Source organism: Anoplopoma fimbria, chromosome 6 (assembly GCF_027596085.1).
Source record: "Anoplopoma fimbria isolate UVic2021 breed Golden Eagle Sablefish chromosome 6, Afim_UVic_2022, whole genome shotgun sequence".
NCBI lineage: Eukaryota > Metazoa > Chordata > Actinopteri > Perciformes > Anoplopomatidae > Anoplopoma > Anoplopoma fimbria.
In genome coordinates this window covers 17,433,860-17,450,776 of record NC_072454.1, presented here as the reverse complement: position 1 = coordinate 17,450,776, position 16,917 = coordinate 17,433,860, and the positions used below count along the sequence as shown (strand labels likewise).

The 16,917-nt window shown below is 40.3% G+C and overlaps 1 protein-coding gene across 4 annotated transcripts in view; it reads left to right on the top strand.

The window, feature by feature from the left end:
• The window catches only part of macrod2 (mono-ADP ribosylhydrolase 2), a 389,097-nt gene that overhangs the window by 345,921 nt on the left and 26,259 nt on the right, over positions 1 to 16,917 (top strand). For all 4 annotated transcript variants that reach the window (XM_054599883.1, XM_054599882.1, XM_054599881.1 and 1 more), the window contains exon 9: positions 12,128 to 12,206. In XM_054599883.1, coding sequence (XP_054455858.1) covers positions 12,128 to 12,206 — 79 coding nt within the window. The remainder of the gene's footprint in view (positions 1 to 12,127; positions 12,207 to 16,917) is intronic.

Genomic DNA, 16,917 nt, shown 5'->3' with positions numbered 1-16,917 from the left:
GATTCATATTCAAGAGTTGAACACAGAGCTTTATTTCACTAACCATGCTAATTAGACCCACTTTGGGAAGGGGGTCTTTTGTAATTAAAAAAAAAAAGTTGTTGTAGATTGGTGTTTTATAAGCACAGTGATTCCTATTTCAGTAACTCTCCACCATCTGATCAGTCAGGCTGGATTGTGTCTCTTGTGTCAATGGCCTGGAAGGCCCTCATGGGGAGTCCTCCTTATTACAGAGTGGCCTATGAGCTAGCTGCATGTGGCTCTACCCTGAGGTGCAGTATAGCAAACACACATATAGTCACTGACACTAATATAGATATATTGCAGTCTCTCTGAGAGAAATCATGCAAATCAGGGAGACTGTGGAGAATTACCTTTCTCCCCCTTCCCCAGCTGCACTGATATGACTGTGCTACACTATAGGTGATGAATGATAGATTAGTGAGACTTTCTTAACATTCAAGTTAATGTTAAACTCTTCCAAATTTTGGTTCATGTAGATCGGTGAGGTTTTTTCACAACAGCTCTCTGAGTTCATTGGTCTTCCATTATAACCAGTTGGAAATTCAGCTTGACAGCTCTCTGGTCTTCTCTCAGCATGTAACCAATTTGCTCATAGCAGGGCTGGGCTAATTAGAAGTCTTCTTCCTCCCACTACAAGCCCCAATCCTGATCTCGATGATCTTCCCGATACATGATTTTTTGATCCTCGTTTCACCTCGCATCAACACCACAAAGGGTTATCAGATTCTTTTTTGAATAGCAAATCCGATTGTTAATGAGATGAAGGTTAATCTAGAGGCCGCCAGTGACACATGTGGATGCATGAACACCCGACTGAAAACAACAAGAATCTCCCAATGACATTAATAGCACATATGTACAGTAAATACAATGATGCGTTCACATGGAAATGAAGAAGGAAATAGGTAGTGTGGACGTTCATGTTGTCATAGAAAAATCATAGACAGATAGGAAAGAAGAAAAAAAGGTAAAAGAAGAAATATTATCAGAGGAAATTTGCTGTGAGCAATTTATATTTTGTTAAGGGAATATCAGGTTGTGGTGTTTATGCTGCAGTACAGTCTTTATTCCAGATTTATTATAAATGGAGTCCAGATTTCCAGATGTGAGATGTGCGTGTGAAGACCAGCTGTAAAGGTAACCATTGTGTCATGATAGTATAACAGCCCCTAACTGGGCCCACGAGTGACTAGATCTACTATTACACAGCTGTTTCACGTCAACAAAAAGTGAAGACTATAGTCAGTGACACTCATTTACACAAATCTCCATGGTTTAGCTCTCTTTTAGTTGATGAACCTGCTATAAACCATGTGAGCCACTTACATGCACAATATCCAATCAGCCTCCCATCTCCAGAGCAAACACCTTCAGGCACCTCCTATCAGTCTGCTGCCAGTTACATCAACACAGAGGAAACCAAAACCAGACAATTTTATCTTAATCACTGCTTTCAAAGACTCTGATCTGGGCACTCTCTGTGAGAACTGTACTTTATTTACAAGTCAGTAACAACATCAAGATCTGTGCCTTTCTACTCTTGCTTTTTGGCATTGTTTTTTTTTTATTGTTTTCCTGTCCTAAAATCATAACTGATACTGTAACATGCATTCATTTTCAGCAAATATTCTGCTGCCTTGTCTCTATTTATTCATGATTTATGTGTCTTGTGATGTTTAACTGTTTCCTCCACTTTCATGGTAATCCTAATCCACTGGCCCCTCTGAAAACACTTTACCTTCTGTCAGTCTGTTACTATTAATAAATAGCCCTGACACTTTCTACATTTCACATCGAACGAGAGGTTGTAAATTTGCTTGACGCATCTGACAAAGTCCAGATCAGATCTTCATTCCACTTTGTAAGTTATGTCAAACAGCACCTCTGCTTTGAGGCTTGCTTCCCTGTTTGATGTCGCCCACACAGCCATATGGTATTGCTCTCAGCATCAGTTTTTCTGTTTTTTATTTCCTGCCCTTACACTCATCCTGTGTTTTATTCAGCAGTGTGTAAATCTCATAACCTCACAGGGGCTCGTGGCATTTTAATGTGAAAAGGATCACCTTTTTGCTGTAACACATAACACAAAACATCATTTTTACTTACGCGTTGATTTTTTCTGGTTTTTGCCTTATCCTTTTTTATTGCAGTTGTAAGACACTTAAAACCTCCAGTATCTATTCATGTTATCACAGGATTATTTTTGTAGCATAATGAGAAGTTTTAGAATGAGTGTGTCTCTATATGGGCGGCAAATGGTAGACAGAAAAAATAACTGCGTTTCTAAACTCAAGGTGAAATAATGAGTGCTGCTCAGCTGATTGTGGTGCTGTATGGATTTGAGAGCTAAAAGGGCTTTAATGAACCTTTTCTTCAAAGGTTTGGTGCCAGCTTGGATGCAGACGGAGGATAAGCGGGAGGAAAAGGAAAAATTATTTAGATTTCTGCTTGAACATTGTGTTGCCGTCTTCTATGGGCTTTGTTATAAAAGTAACAAAGGGGTAATAGCTTTAGCTGGAAGAAAGTGTATGTGAAGCAGAGTACGTTCTAATGAGTGTTAGAAATCTGACCTTTTGACATTAACCTCCGCAGGAAAAAAAAAAAATCACAGCATGTGCGTTAAATCTCAGAGAACTAACAAAGTTATTAGCATTTCCGTGTAGCGAGGCATAGCACAGCTCACGCTCTCTCTCACTTATATGCATTATCATGGTCAAGTACAGACAGGGTTACAAGGGTAGAGAGTGTTATTAATAAGAATGCACAGGATGAAAAAACGGTTTTGCGGTAGAAACAAGGACATGTTTGGTAGATGGATTACAGGTCACTGGTGCCTCTCCAGCTCCCAGCTTGTAAGCAGTTCAGGCAATTTTGCCATGGGGAACTGTGATTGGATTCCCATTCGTCTGGCAGCTTTTGTGTAACATTCAAACCAGAGACGACCTGGCTGGATCACACCACATACTTCCTCCGAGGAAACCCCCTCAGACCAGTCAGGCCCAGACAGAGCAAACATACAGCTGAAAAGGAGACGCAGGACGTGCCAAACAAGCAGACAGAAGCACACATTGAATACTCCAAGTTCCGCATACACTAGAGGGAAACATCAAAAATGATTAATCTGAGAAATAGAAAAGAGACATTTGTATTGTTTTATTTTCCTTGCGCATATGGGTGATTTTTGTTTGTCTGAGACGGTGTTCTCCTTATAAAGTCTGCTGGACACAAAAGGGTTTGCCCTTGTGAAAACTGCTTCCTTCTGACAAGAAAATCACATGGTGTAATGACTTCATCAACCTGAGCTGGGCGTAACAGGTTCAGCTTAGAGGATGTCTATACCTGGCTGCACACAAGCCTCCCTGAGACTTGGCTCTTACTGGCCTCCTCCCAGAGACTGAGCAGGTATTGACTAAATAGGAACAGGAAAAATGAAAATATGAGTGGATCTGACAACCAAGCAGGATAACCCCTGCGTGATCCTGGAGAGCAGAGGAGCAGACACAGAGCCTGACACATCGACAAAAAGCACCAATCCTTCAACTTGACATGTAATACTGTCTATTGGTGGTCAATATGGGAATTGGGAGCACAGAGAAGGTGTCGGAGGCCAGTCATTGCTTTAAAAAGAGCTCGGCAGGATGGATGAACTCATGTAGAGGAAGATTGCAAGCAGAAAACACTGCTGAGCAATTGGAATATAGCACTTCTGCTATAATTAGAAGTGATATACACAATAGTTATAACTTTTAAGACTTTGTTCAGTTCCTTAGAAATTTGTTTCGTATTAACAGTATATGTGCCATTTAAGTTTTTGACCACCAGTGGCACTGTGGAGCAATTTTTAAACGAGAGGGTCCCCATATTGCCTGTGTCTCAAATTGTAGTGCAGGAGGACACGCATGCACACCATGAGCACAGGGAGACATGCTAACGTTCCTGCCAAATGCAGAGGGACATAATGTTTATTAACAGTTGGTGGGCCGTAAAAGCTAGCAGTGAACCAATAAAAGAGCAGAAGCTGAACACTCAAACCAAGGTTTTTATGAGGTTGTAAATGCATTCAACATGTTTATCTCCTTAGGGAGACAAGCAGTGCATTTTAGTGGGAAATGTAGAAAGAAAAATTGCGTTAGTTGGATACATTTAACCAGGGGCAAACTCAGTAACTTACTTTTTCATGTGTTTGCTTGCAGTTTGAAGATAGGTACAACCTGACAATGGCATAGCTCAGGTACAGGTCAATCTATTTGATCATGAAGCAGGTTGTCCTAAAGGTAAGGAAACACCATTAGATCCATCTTGTCTGCGCAAGAGGGAAAATAATATATTTCTATTTTTAAGTTATCAGAGAAACCTTCCCTACATCATCACATAGACACACATACTATGCCTCATCAGCAGAGGTTGTTATAGGCCAGCGGCCGTCCAGAGGTCAGATCATTACCAATGAAGCCATGGATCAAAGATACCCCTCTGACCTCGTCCGCAGCTGCACTACCTCTCATCTTCATGATTAGAAAATGGCTCAATCCTTCTCTTTCACACCAACACTGATCCCTATAGACTCAACACAAGTATTCCATCATTATAATTATTTGACCATCCATGTCAGTGGAGTCTATTGGCCACATGCCAAAAAGATGCTTTATTATGGTGGATCTCAAATCTCGGGAGGCACTCGTGGTACTGACATTTCCCTAAGAGCTCCTCCATTGTACTTACAGGTCCTCTTGTTGATGGGGAAGGATTTTTTATTACTGTCATTGGTTATGTACTACTAAACATTTAGATGCAGTCAGGAAAAGCCAGTAACTGTTCCTGTAGGGGGTTATTGACATTTTACTTTCCTCTGCTGGAACAAGCTCAGAGAGGTAAAACATCCCCTTTAGAATAAATCCAGCCACTGTGTTTGGTGTTCTTATTCAATTCAAATTAAATTGATTTGCATAGCACTACCATACAAAAGCAGTTTATATACATGAAAACAAATAAACAGAGACATCCATAAATACACATAAAATACATAAACATACTCACATTCAATAAGTATTTGTGTATGTGTTCATTTAAAAAAATGCTCTAAATAAAAGGAAGGTGTTTAGTTTAGATTTATTAGAAAACAGTATCACACCAAGTCTAAGATAAGCAGGCAAACTGTACTGCACATTGATGATATTTTCATCTTGACGGAAAAGATCTGCTTGGGTAATAAAGTGACAGCAGGTCTGAGATTACTGTGAAGCCAGACCAGCCAGTGCTTTGTTAACCAAAATTATCATTTTGAATTGTTCTCTGAAAGCAATGGGTAACTAATGAAGGTTTCTCTGTTTGTCCTGGTTAAATTTGTGCAGCTGAGTTGTAATCTATGGATTGTTTTCTTTGGAAGACTCATAAACAGAGAATTGCAGTAATCAAGCCAGCTCGTAACAAAGGCATGCATGAGGTTTTTTGAGTCAGTTTGTAACAGAAAGCCTCTGATTCAGCAAATGTTCTGAGTTAAAAAAACTATACTCCAAGATTTTTAATCTGGTTACATGTTTTTAGTGATCTGGATTCCATGTACTCACAGACAAGCTCTTCTTATTGGCAAAATTTACTGGAGAATTTAAAATCCATAAAGCCTGCCCTCCTCTTTCAAACAGATTAAATATGAAAATAATATGAAATGAAATACAAGGAATGGATTTTTCCTGCTCAAATTGCGTCTGGCTTTATTTTTTTAAATCAGATAGCACAGTGCTTCTGCTGCTGGCAGCGGGAGCTGGCAGGAACAGCTCAAAGCCTGTGAAAGTCAAATGCTGTCTCTTTCACTTTGAGAGAACAATTTTTGAAAATGTGAGCTAAAATGCCAGATGCCTCAAGCATGCTGTACTTCAATTTTTGTCTACAGTACCATGCAGCTATGAAGCCTGAATAATACAGTAGTCGGAACTATTTGTTCAGCTCTAATGTGTAAAAATTGTGAAGCACATGCTGCATTTGTTGAATTAACATACAAATTGCTGATATATTATCTTACAGATTTTTTCCAAATCTAGCAAGGCAGCATTTTCAGTCAAAATGTTTTATATTCTGCACGGCATATACGGCCTTAGAACCAGCATTGCGATGTTTTACACTGATGAAATAACCAGGCAGCTTACCAGAATGTTATCACTTCTACTTAGTCACACTGTGCTGAGCCCTCATGCATAATTGTATACATAAGCATTTACAAAAGTCTGTCGTCTGTTTAGCAATATTAGGCTGACTCCATTGACTGTCCTATAGTCCTTATCGTGATATAGTAAGAATCTAATGTCGACTGGCTTTAGAAAGTAAAAATTTGAGCTCAGCACTTTCTTCCAGGCTTTGGTCGTAACCATGCCTTCTGATAGTCCAATGTCAGGCCTCTCCTTTGATGTATGGATGGAGGCGTTTTGTTCAAAGGGATAACCTTTTCTGGGCACTTCTTTGAAATGATAATTCAGCAGCTTGCTGCAGGTGGAGCTGCAGCTCTCCCGGCAGACGGGGTCAATCAAAGTCAAATGGAAGAGCTGCTCACAGCTTCACCCGAGAAGCCGGTGCCAGTACCCGACTGCAGCTGTCAGCCCTGCCACCTACATAATCCCTACCACTGGTAAAGGCAGTGGACACGAGGGATGTCACTGTGAGGATTCAGATTTTAAGCAGCAGAACGTGGACTGGGTAGTTATGCTGTCGTGGTCACGAAGGATCTAGGAATGTTTATGTCTGTTTTGTGGTTTAAGTGTTTGCACATAGCTGACTATAGATGCCTGTCCGAACCAGGCAGAGTTTTTCCAAGATGCAGTCTGTGTATACCAGTGGGTCAGGGGGACGCAGGTGTGTGTAATTACATCCATAATAGGGCCTGGAAATGGTCCACCTGCCTCAAAGTGAGCCCTCTATCCAATCCAGCGCTCCTGACAACAAAGCGGACTATCGCTCTCTGATTATGGCTTTGATGATGCAGCTGGAAGGCTGTGTTTTATGGGGGGATATTTCTGGCTCAGGAATAATTCACTGGAATTATTCAATCCGTCTCAAACAATGACATGTACTATCAGTGTATGATCAAACACACAGCACTCGTTTGTCATATATGTCATGTCAGACATGAATAAATCCCAAACAAAACACACATGTATTGACAGTGTGTATGTGTGAGTGTATGATACATACAGTTCATTATGACCAGCCACTGTGATGGATGGGTGAGCTACCCGGGATCCATTGCACAAAGTGCATGCTGGTGTTTACTCACTGCGACCTTGGTCATGAGCAAATAAAGCAAATTAATGAAATATTTCAGCCAGTGTTCATTTTACACATCAGTCTCCTGTCTCTGTTGTCCATCTGGATGCAACCATTCAGGTTTGTGAATAAGCCAGTGCCTCGGTAACGAGGCAGCACAGGACACATAGACACAGATCTCCCTCGGGTTAGGGCTCCAGCTGGAGCAGACATGCTAGGGCAACCTGTCCCTATTATTGTTTGTGACAGAATCAAGAAGGAAATACAAGTAGCAAAAGTGCGTGCGCTGTGCCTGCACGTCAGATTCTGCTGGCAGTACCCCCAATGTAATTATGGGCATGGGTGGCCAGCTATGACAGCTCATCTGTCAGCCAGCCAATAGGAGTCTAGGGCACCTGGTGAGCTCTGCGCCAGAAGGATGAGCCACAGATACACACAAATTAAAAATCACATACAGTATTTTATGAAACAGGAAATGTGTGTAAAAGACACTTTGATATTGTTTCATGCTACTCATTACGACTGTAGCACATGCATCAGCTACAAACTGACAAAGCTAGCCACTCCCAAATGTTGTTTCTCTGCATTTCATGTGCCGTGCAAATTATATCCAAATGCTAAGGTTGCACCCCTGGGATTTTATTTTATTTTAATTAGTCTCATCTTATATTCAGAACCCTATCCTACCTAAGAGACATTGGTTTTGAATTGGTTATTAAGCTAAATGAACAACATTTTGCAGAGAGTTCAAATTGAATCTTTAACCTGCATCAGTAAATATTCTACAGTACAGCATTAGTGTTGACAAATATTTCAAAATTGTCTGTACATTTTAATAGGAAAGAGAGGAAACAACTTCTCAAGTTTTCACATATTTTCTAGGATTCATCAGAAATGAAATAATTAAATGGAAATATTTCAAGATATTACTTTGATTTGTTTGATATTCAGTTTATACATTTGGTCATGCTTTTTTGAGGAAACACAAAAACCATAGAGTCCATTGAACATGCTTTTTCCCTATTTGGCTGCGTCTCAAAGTGCGACAGGTAAAGCCAACTACACAGCCTCATACCTTATTGTGCAGAACACATTTCTGTCAAGGCGACCATCCCTCCCATATGTAACAAGGGGACCCAATCATATTGCGCTCACCCTTTGGCAAAGGCCCTCCAATCAGGGATGAGTAATGACTAGGCAGGCTTGCATGCGGTGATCCCAGCTTTCTAATTAGTCTTCCATTAACTTTTTCAACCTTGGCAGCTGCGGGGTGCACGCTTAACAGACACAGATATACCCACACCTAGGAGCCTCAGACCAAAGTCTAGGGCCTCCTCTCCAAATCTAAAATCTAAAATCAAGTATTTAGTAGCATTTAGTAGCATTTTCTACTCTGCAGTGTAATTTAAATCATGCTCACTGCTACTTTAATTGGCCAAAAAGAGAATGTGTTGTTTTTATTTTCCAATTGAAATATGATTACACTTATACAGTTTCATGACATTTTGTTTATCATATTTTCTCTTATTTTGTAAGTGTTTTCATTAATACAAAGCAGGCATGAGCAGAATAATTTTAAAAGGTTATGCTACCCTGCCCACTTTTTCATTTCCATTTCGAACGCAGTCGTTTGTTGGCTGGTCCTTGCGGTTTAGTGCTAGTAGGGTTGTAAACAGTTAAAGATATTACAGAACATTCAGTAGCTTCACTGCGGTGGTCAGATGATTTAACAGCACCACATCTATCAGCCATCAGTGACTGGGATGCTAGCAGTTCCTCACATCTACATAAACATTGGCGTTTTTTGGGATAAACTGATCACATAGTTGGATCTAAATAGTTACTTTCTGGCTTGTAAAAAAACAAAAAAAAAAAAAAAACTTAATAGCAGCTATTTTTAAAGTTTAAAAAAATATACATGAGAATGAACTTTGTATAAAGCAGCATCATAAATTCAGTTAAAATGCTCTCGAAGATTCTTCATCTATGACTATACTGTACTGTAGGTGTGCGTGCAGGAGATAAGCTGACTTTTAAAGTACAAGATGTTTTTCAGACTGATGGAATTTACTTTCAAAGAAAAAGTCACAGATCACCTTCTCGATTAATTTCATACTGTTAAGAAGTCTTGGCCAGCAGTGTTTGTTTGGATACAGACAGAATGTCAGTGCTCTATTCTGGCATTTCTGGTTTTTATTTAGCATCCTGGTCTGGCTGATATCTGTCAAAGACCATATGATGTGTTTCTGATCTGTGGTATAAAAGAACTTGCCCAAGCCTTCTGCAGAATGTGGACATGCTGTTACAGAAACTACACAAAGAGAATGGCAGAGAGAAAGAATGAGCCAGAAAGAAGAGTGTACATGACGTGGATACTAAGATTTTCTGTTTGGTTTTAAGCACAAGTTGTTTACTCTGAAATAATTTCTCCTTTCTTTTATTACATTTAACACAACATAGGAGGAATGTAATCAACATTGTGTGTGTGTGTGTGTGTGTGTGTGTGTGTGTGTGTGTGTGTGTGTGTGTGTGTGTGTGTGTGTGTGTGTGTGTGTGTGTGTGTGTGTGTGTGTGTGTGTGTGTGTGTGCGTGTTTCAATGCAAGGCATGAATTTATGATTCATCCTGTTTCACAGTGGGCAGTCAGTTTTAGAATGGAGCTCCATAAAAGAGTAATGGAAATTCCTGGGGAGTTGTTGTCCTGTGGCCTTCCAACACCCAGTGCTATGCGCTATCTTGGCGTATTATCACATTTCTTACAATCCGTTTGTCAGCGAGCCCACGACTTCAAAGCGGACTTCAAGCTTTCTTTCATTTGTTGTTGTTGTTGAGAGAGTGAGTCTACATTTTATGAACAAAGCCCCCCAAAGACATCTAGCAGAATAAAATGTTACCATCCTGGATGCAGCCACTAACATTTCTCCAAAGCTTGGATCATAAACTATTAATAGATATATGTCTGTATGAGCACCAGAAGGGTGCCTCTTTGAATCAGATCCTTGTATTAGGCAGGGTCAGGAATGGGGCTAAATCTGGTGAGCTCCCTTTATTCCCCCATAACATTACTATTTTGCATGGAGAAGGATGAGGGCCGGATAGCCCCCATTATGACTGTTGTGTAAAATTGCCATTATTCAGTCAAGCGATTATCTGCTGTCGCATGTGCACAGATTGTAAAGCCCTCTGAGGCAAATTTGTAATTTGTGATTCTGGGCTATACAAAATAAACTGAATTGAATTGAATTGAATTGTAATGCATCTATGTGACTGTGACTGATGTTTGCACATCTAAGACTCCACTGGAGAGAAGAGTGAAAGTGAAAGAGGTGACCTCTTTCTCTGCAATCTTTCAAAAGCTCTGTGTTTATTTTAGACGCATTATCACAGAAAGGAGAGTTTACATGGCCATTGGATAGCTTTATATCTGTGTTAATAAACCGACAGTAGTCCCACTGTTTACAGTACAAAGTATAACACACAGAGTTGTTTATATATTATTTTTACTTGTAATTATGTGGCGAATCACATAATACTAAAAAAATAATGTCTGGAATACTGAAAGCAACAGGGACCATAATGCTCTCCAACTTTATCATCGTTGTGCATTTGGGAAAAATAAATCCTTCTCATACTACACCGAATACTTCAATGATTTTGGCCATGAAGGGTGAAAACAAAATTGTTACCCAATTTCTACTGAGTCAACAAATAGATGTTAAATAACTCAAATATGCTTGAAGTTAACTCCAGCAATAATTTGTCACTTGAAACTCAAAGAGCCAGTGAGCTTGTTCAGAGTTTTGTTTTAGTGTTTGTTCCGTTAATCAAACTTTCTAACCAAAGGTTGGTTGTCAGTGCCAAAAATATAATGCCATGTCGGAGTCATTAGAAAGTTTGATGGTCTCATTAAGGACAGTAAGGAAAAAGAGGAGTGACTGGCATTGATAATTAACACCCACTGGGCTATTCACATTATGTTAGAGCCTGATTCACCTAAACCTTTTCTCACAAACATTCTGCAGCAGTAGGTCTTGTCTTTGCAGCCATTGCATGTATCATATACAAAGATTTCCTTTCAAAACTGTTAAGAACCTGTCACCTCTGCACATGTAACATGAAACATAATATATATAACATATAAGAGTTACTGTTGTTAGTGTTGACCACTTAACTGTTCCAAAGTTGTCATTGAAACAACTTACTGTGCCACAAAAATGAAATGATTGGCTGATGGTCATATCTGGGTTGTTCATATTTTTTTTTATTATTTGACTTGAAGAAACTGTCTGTGTTGTTTTTAACGTTGTTGAACCTGAAATAATTTCTTTTTTTCCAACTTAAGTTTTTCAATTTCAGAAATTGTTTTTTCATGACATTTGTTGAGGTTTCAATATCAAATGTATTTATTATGTCATTATTGTTTTCAACATTTTTTTCATTATGATCCTGAGTAGTTGAGTAAAATACTTTATTTATAATTTCCTCGTGTAATTTTCAACTTGGGTGAAAGCATTCCTCGTTGTTCATCTTTAATGTTGCAATTTCACATCGTTGCACTGTATTTGATACTGAGGCGTATCGCTCTTCTCAAACAATAAACCCATTCAATAATGCTTACACTGATGTGATGTGCTGCAATATTCTCTAAAAACTGTCTCAGAGGGTCTATGGTTGGTCTTGAAATGGAGGGTAACTAATTAGATTTCTGAATGGCTATGATTGTGGCCTGCTGGTTCAGACGATCATCAGATCTAAACTTGTCCAGTTAGTTTCTCTGTCATGTAATTCACCAGATGGACTTTTTTGCAATAACACTTTTTGCTCTTCTATCCCTTTTTCTTCCTGTGCAGATTACACGGGTCATTTTCTGTGTCTTCCTCGAGACCGACTTTGCCATCTACAAGACGAAAATGTCTGACATGTTTCCAGGTATGTGTCTTATCTTCCAATTCTCTGTACTACCAAATCAATACTTTTCCTTCCTTACCATTTAGCTATTTTGAGTTATACTCACTTATGGATGGTTGAATGATGTATATGTTGTGTTTTTCCATGGTCTCCTTTTGAAGGTACTTGTGTGATATGTGATTTCACCATGTACCTAATTGTCCGTCTGTATAAACCAGGCAGCTTTTCTACCTTGATTATCCTAGAAAACATCTACAGCAAAAGATATGTTGTTCCTGGAAGCAGTGGTATAGGGACCTGTCAGGCTCCGGTGACACCTTTAAATGCAAACAAAGTCAACACACCCGCACGGCCATTTGAGAGATTAAGTGAGAATTTATGCCACAGTTGCTAAAACAAGCATCAGGTTCTCTATGGACTGCCTTAATATGATTAGAGTAGTTAGACTTTTTGTCAGCAAACCAGCAAGCTGATATTTTACATAAATTGATATTTTGATGAAACTTTAATGTCAGATTTGATTGACTGTAATAATAGTCTTCAGCAGTGAATGTCTCCTGCAAAAGCTAAAAAAATCAGGGATGCATAGCAACCACTGATCATCCTTGGTTACTGCTCCTCAATTCTATGTGTGAAATAAACAAACATCCATTATCTTCTACTCCCACTCTAGTTTCTCTCTAAATTCCCTCCCCCCTTTCACAGCATCTTTTTTTGGGGGGGCCAGGAGCAGTCACCAGCTCTGATGGGGGCTCCATGGAGGATTGAGTTTAATAGCTGGGGAGCTGAAAGAGGCTGGCTGGCTTCACCAGCCTTGCATTACCTCCCATTTTCCTCACTTTTCCCCCCACCACCACCCCAACGGAATACCTGCTCTCAGGCCTTCATCTCGCTGCTCCCAGATGGAGAGTGTTTTGTTCCCCCTGCGCTCCCATCATCTGTCCTGCTCTCTGCCTAGGCTCTACCCTGAAAGATTACATTCTGGGGAGAGACCTTAATTATAATGTCTGCCCCCATGCACCCAGCACCCGTCTCATCATATTAGTGCTCTGAGATGAGAATCTGGAGCTGTTGTTCTCTAGTTATCACTCTCGCCATTTACAAGTGCTGTCAGTGGATAAATGCCCTGTATCTCTCCACGACTGGGAACAGAGGGGACACAAAACAACAGGCTCTTTGCTTGCCATTAAAGGAAATCAGAAAAGTTCTGAGAGCTAAGTTATTAGAAGATAACTCTTTAATAAATGTTGTCCACCATTATGCAATGAGTTGCTAATGAGGGAGGCAGAGGTCAGTCTTTGATTATATGTGGGGTTTAACCACAGGCACCACTTTTCCTCATCAAAGCGCCTCGCCTGTCACGTGCCCTTTGACCTCTGGAGTCAAAGCCACCTTTATCACTGCTCTGTGTATGTGTGGGCTAGGGAGGATATTAATTCCATTATATACCAAGTGGCTAAATAAGTGACATTCCCACTCGGGGTCATTGTCTGGAGTGAGGCACCATACACGCCTACACCTGCTCCAGTCTTTCACCTTGTGCTTGTTCAAAGCTTTTACAATCCTCTCCTTATGAAAACAACATCTCTTTTAAGATGTTCCATGAAGAGGAGGCAAAGATAACACAGTCACTGCTGTGATTGTAGACTAGACACTCACACACTGTGAGGGAGTGAATTCTTTATCCAGCTAGGCTGCATCACGTCGATGAGTTCAACCAATGTTGATAGGTGTGCTTTAAAGAAAGAAATGCTGATTGGTTTGATTGCACCATGTAGGGAAAGCATAACCACGTAGTGTGAAAAGACTTTCATTTAGCCTGCGCAGAGTGGCAGTAGTGAATAAGAGGCTGTGAATTAGCTCTGCAGGTCTGCTCATATGCTTTCTGAACATCCTATCATCCTCACTGCTAGAGACAGACAGTCAGGTAGATCTTCCGGCAACCCTGAATGCGTCACACAGAGGCCTGAGACCATTCTGTCTCCTGCACCATGTTCTCGCTTTTAATAACCCTCTGTCACATCGACCCCCCCCATATTCTCTCTCCCTCTCTCCCTCACTCATCCTCACTTTCATCTCTCCTTGTACCCATGCCGCCAGCCCATAACCTCATCCCTCCCCTTTCTATCATTCTTCCTCATTATATCAAGGAGGAGCGCCTCCACGGTCGCCACTATCAGCAAGTTGTTGTTGAGGCTGTTGTGAATAGTGGCCTTGATCTTTCTGTAATTTGCATGCGTGCTTGTGTGAAACTCAGGAACTTCCCTGTGATATCAGTTTCAAGCATGTCTACAGCTGAACGTTGGTGCAACAGATTTTTTTATTTTTTATTGAAGTCTTACTACTCTCATTTTTCATCGTATGGCTGCTTTCCTCATATTCAAGCAATCTGTCAAGTGACAATGACTGAAGCCGGAACGTGTATACAGGACATTTGCATACAGGAAATTGCTTTATTACAATGTGCATTCCCACAAGCTGTCACTATGAGAGAGCCAAAATATGGTTACAGCTCTGCAGAAGGAGGAAACTGAAAAATGGCCTGTGCTGACAAGAATACTCATCCACATCTGCATACAGAGACATCAGCCACAACACACAAACACATACATATAAAACAGGAGTTGTGACTATTCAAGTATTGGATATTTGAACACTGGCATCACAATGAAACATTTAAACAAATGACTCCAGATTTTTTTTGCAGTGGTTTGTGCCCTTTGTTGAAACAGCTTCACCAGAGGAGCTGCTGTTTAATGAGCAATGATGGAGCTCTCACAGAGGAAAAGGTCTTTTTAATTTGTGTGCCAGCTCAAGGAGTACTCCAGTTGTTTAGAGTATATGTCGTACCCTCTCAAACACAAATACTGAAATATGCATATACACAAAACAAGCTAATACACACAGCAACTATATGTAAAGCGTTTGCCTCTGTAGTGCCATTCACCATCCATTACCCAACTTGCCTACTGCGCTCATAACCAGTGATATAATGACCTATTCATTACTTTGAAAAGCCATAAACTTTACACATCTCCAAGGTGCTATGACAGTCTTGCTTACTGGTTAAGAGGACCATCAGTGTTTTAATAATTTAAATTAAAATACACACCTAGAAACTGCAGCCCAAACATTTCAAGTAATAAGAATGGTTGCGTTTTTAGAAAAAAATACAACCATTAATCGACAGAGCTTAATCAATGCAATTAATCATACAACATGATTCTATTAAGTATTCAGATTGGTTCATAGATCGTGATTTACCACATGCTTGCCTTGGCACGTATTATTTGCGAGCATGGAAGCAGTCAGCCAGCTGTGGTTGTAGAGAGTAAAACCATGTTGAAATTGATTCTGGGTACAATCCCTCACTAATATGATCCGGGTGGCTGCCCACAAGCTGGGCTCCGTCTCTTCTTCTCCTCAATCAGCCACAGTGCTGACAATATTAACACAGCCCACAGATCAGGAGGGGGTGCTGCATTCTCCCGAAATGTTTCACTGACTCTCCAATTGACATTTGTTTACATGGCTCTTAATACACTCCATACTCCCAACCCCACACCCTGACACAAACCCTCGTATGTCCATAATAATAGCTTCCCCTCAACCCCCCACTGCTGTGGATGAAGCAAAGCTGATATGCACATGCTTCTATCACACACATGTAATGTGTGGACATAGGAGATGAAGGGCTCTGTGAGCGGTGAAAATTAAGTCTGGGTTGCTTTCACGAGGCCATCCCTCGGGGCAGGGAAAAAAACATGGTGGGTTAGCGATGTGATAGTCAAAAAGCACAGGGGCTCAGAGTCTCTTAGTCAGCTTTGGCAGATATGAGTATTCACTTTTCCCCATCATAATTGAAAATGTTCACATGTTTGTGCATACGTCTTAGACATGTGGAAAATGCATAAATTACATACACATATCATCTAAGCTTCTTATTAACGTGGTGAGTATATGCCGGACACAGTTACTTTTTGATATTATAGTTGTTTGGAACATTCTTGGCTGTAGTGCAGTTTAAAACTTTAAATACATAATGGCATGCTATACCAACATGTGAGTGAAAATGTTACTTACAGGAATAGCTCTTTCCCTTTGAGGATCGATACTTTTTGATGATCATATTTCATATTTCCCAAAATGTCAAACTATTGAACAGTTGATAGCTCCTCATGTGTTTCATATCATAATAGATTTTGTTGATCCAAAAATCAAGCAGGCCATCTAGCAAGAATCCCTTTTGTGAATCTAACCGTGCAATTGAATTGTCTTCGCCCCTAGATGGAAAAAACTGTGTCATATATTGTTGTTCTAGACCAAGTCAAATGCATTTATTGTGTTGACAGCAGTGTTGAGCAGTGTTAATAAGGTTATAGCATGTGGCAGTAGCTGCTTCACTCCGTGTTTCCATCTTTGAACTATTGTTATACTGTATCAACGGGCCGTCCTTTGTTTCCCCAAGCAGGGTTAGATTAATGCACTGTACCCTTTTATTCAGTGTTATACAAAAGAAAAGTCTGTCGCTGGATCCACTGGGAGCTCTGATGGTTACACTTCCACAGAACAGATGACAACAGCCTTTCATCACAGCTAATGCTTGCTTTTGCTTGTTAACCACAGCGCATTCATTGCTCAGACTCATGCAAAGCCATACTCACACACACACACACACACACACACACACACACACACACACACACACACACACACACACACACACACACAC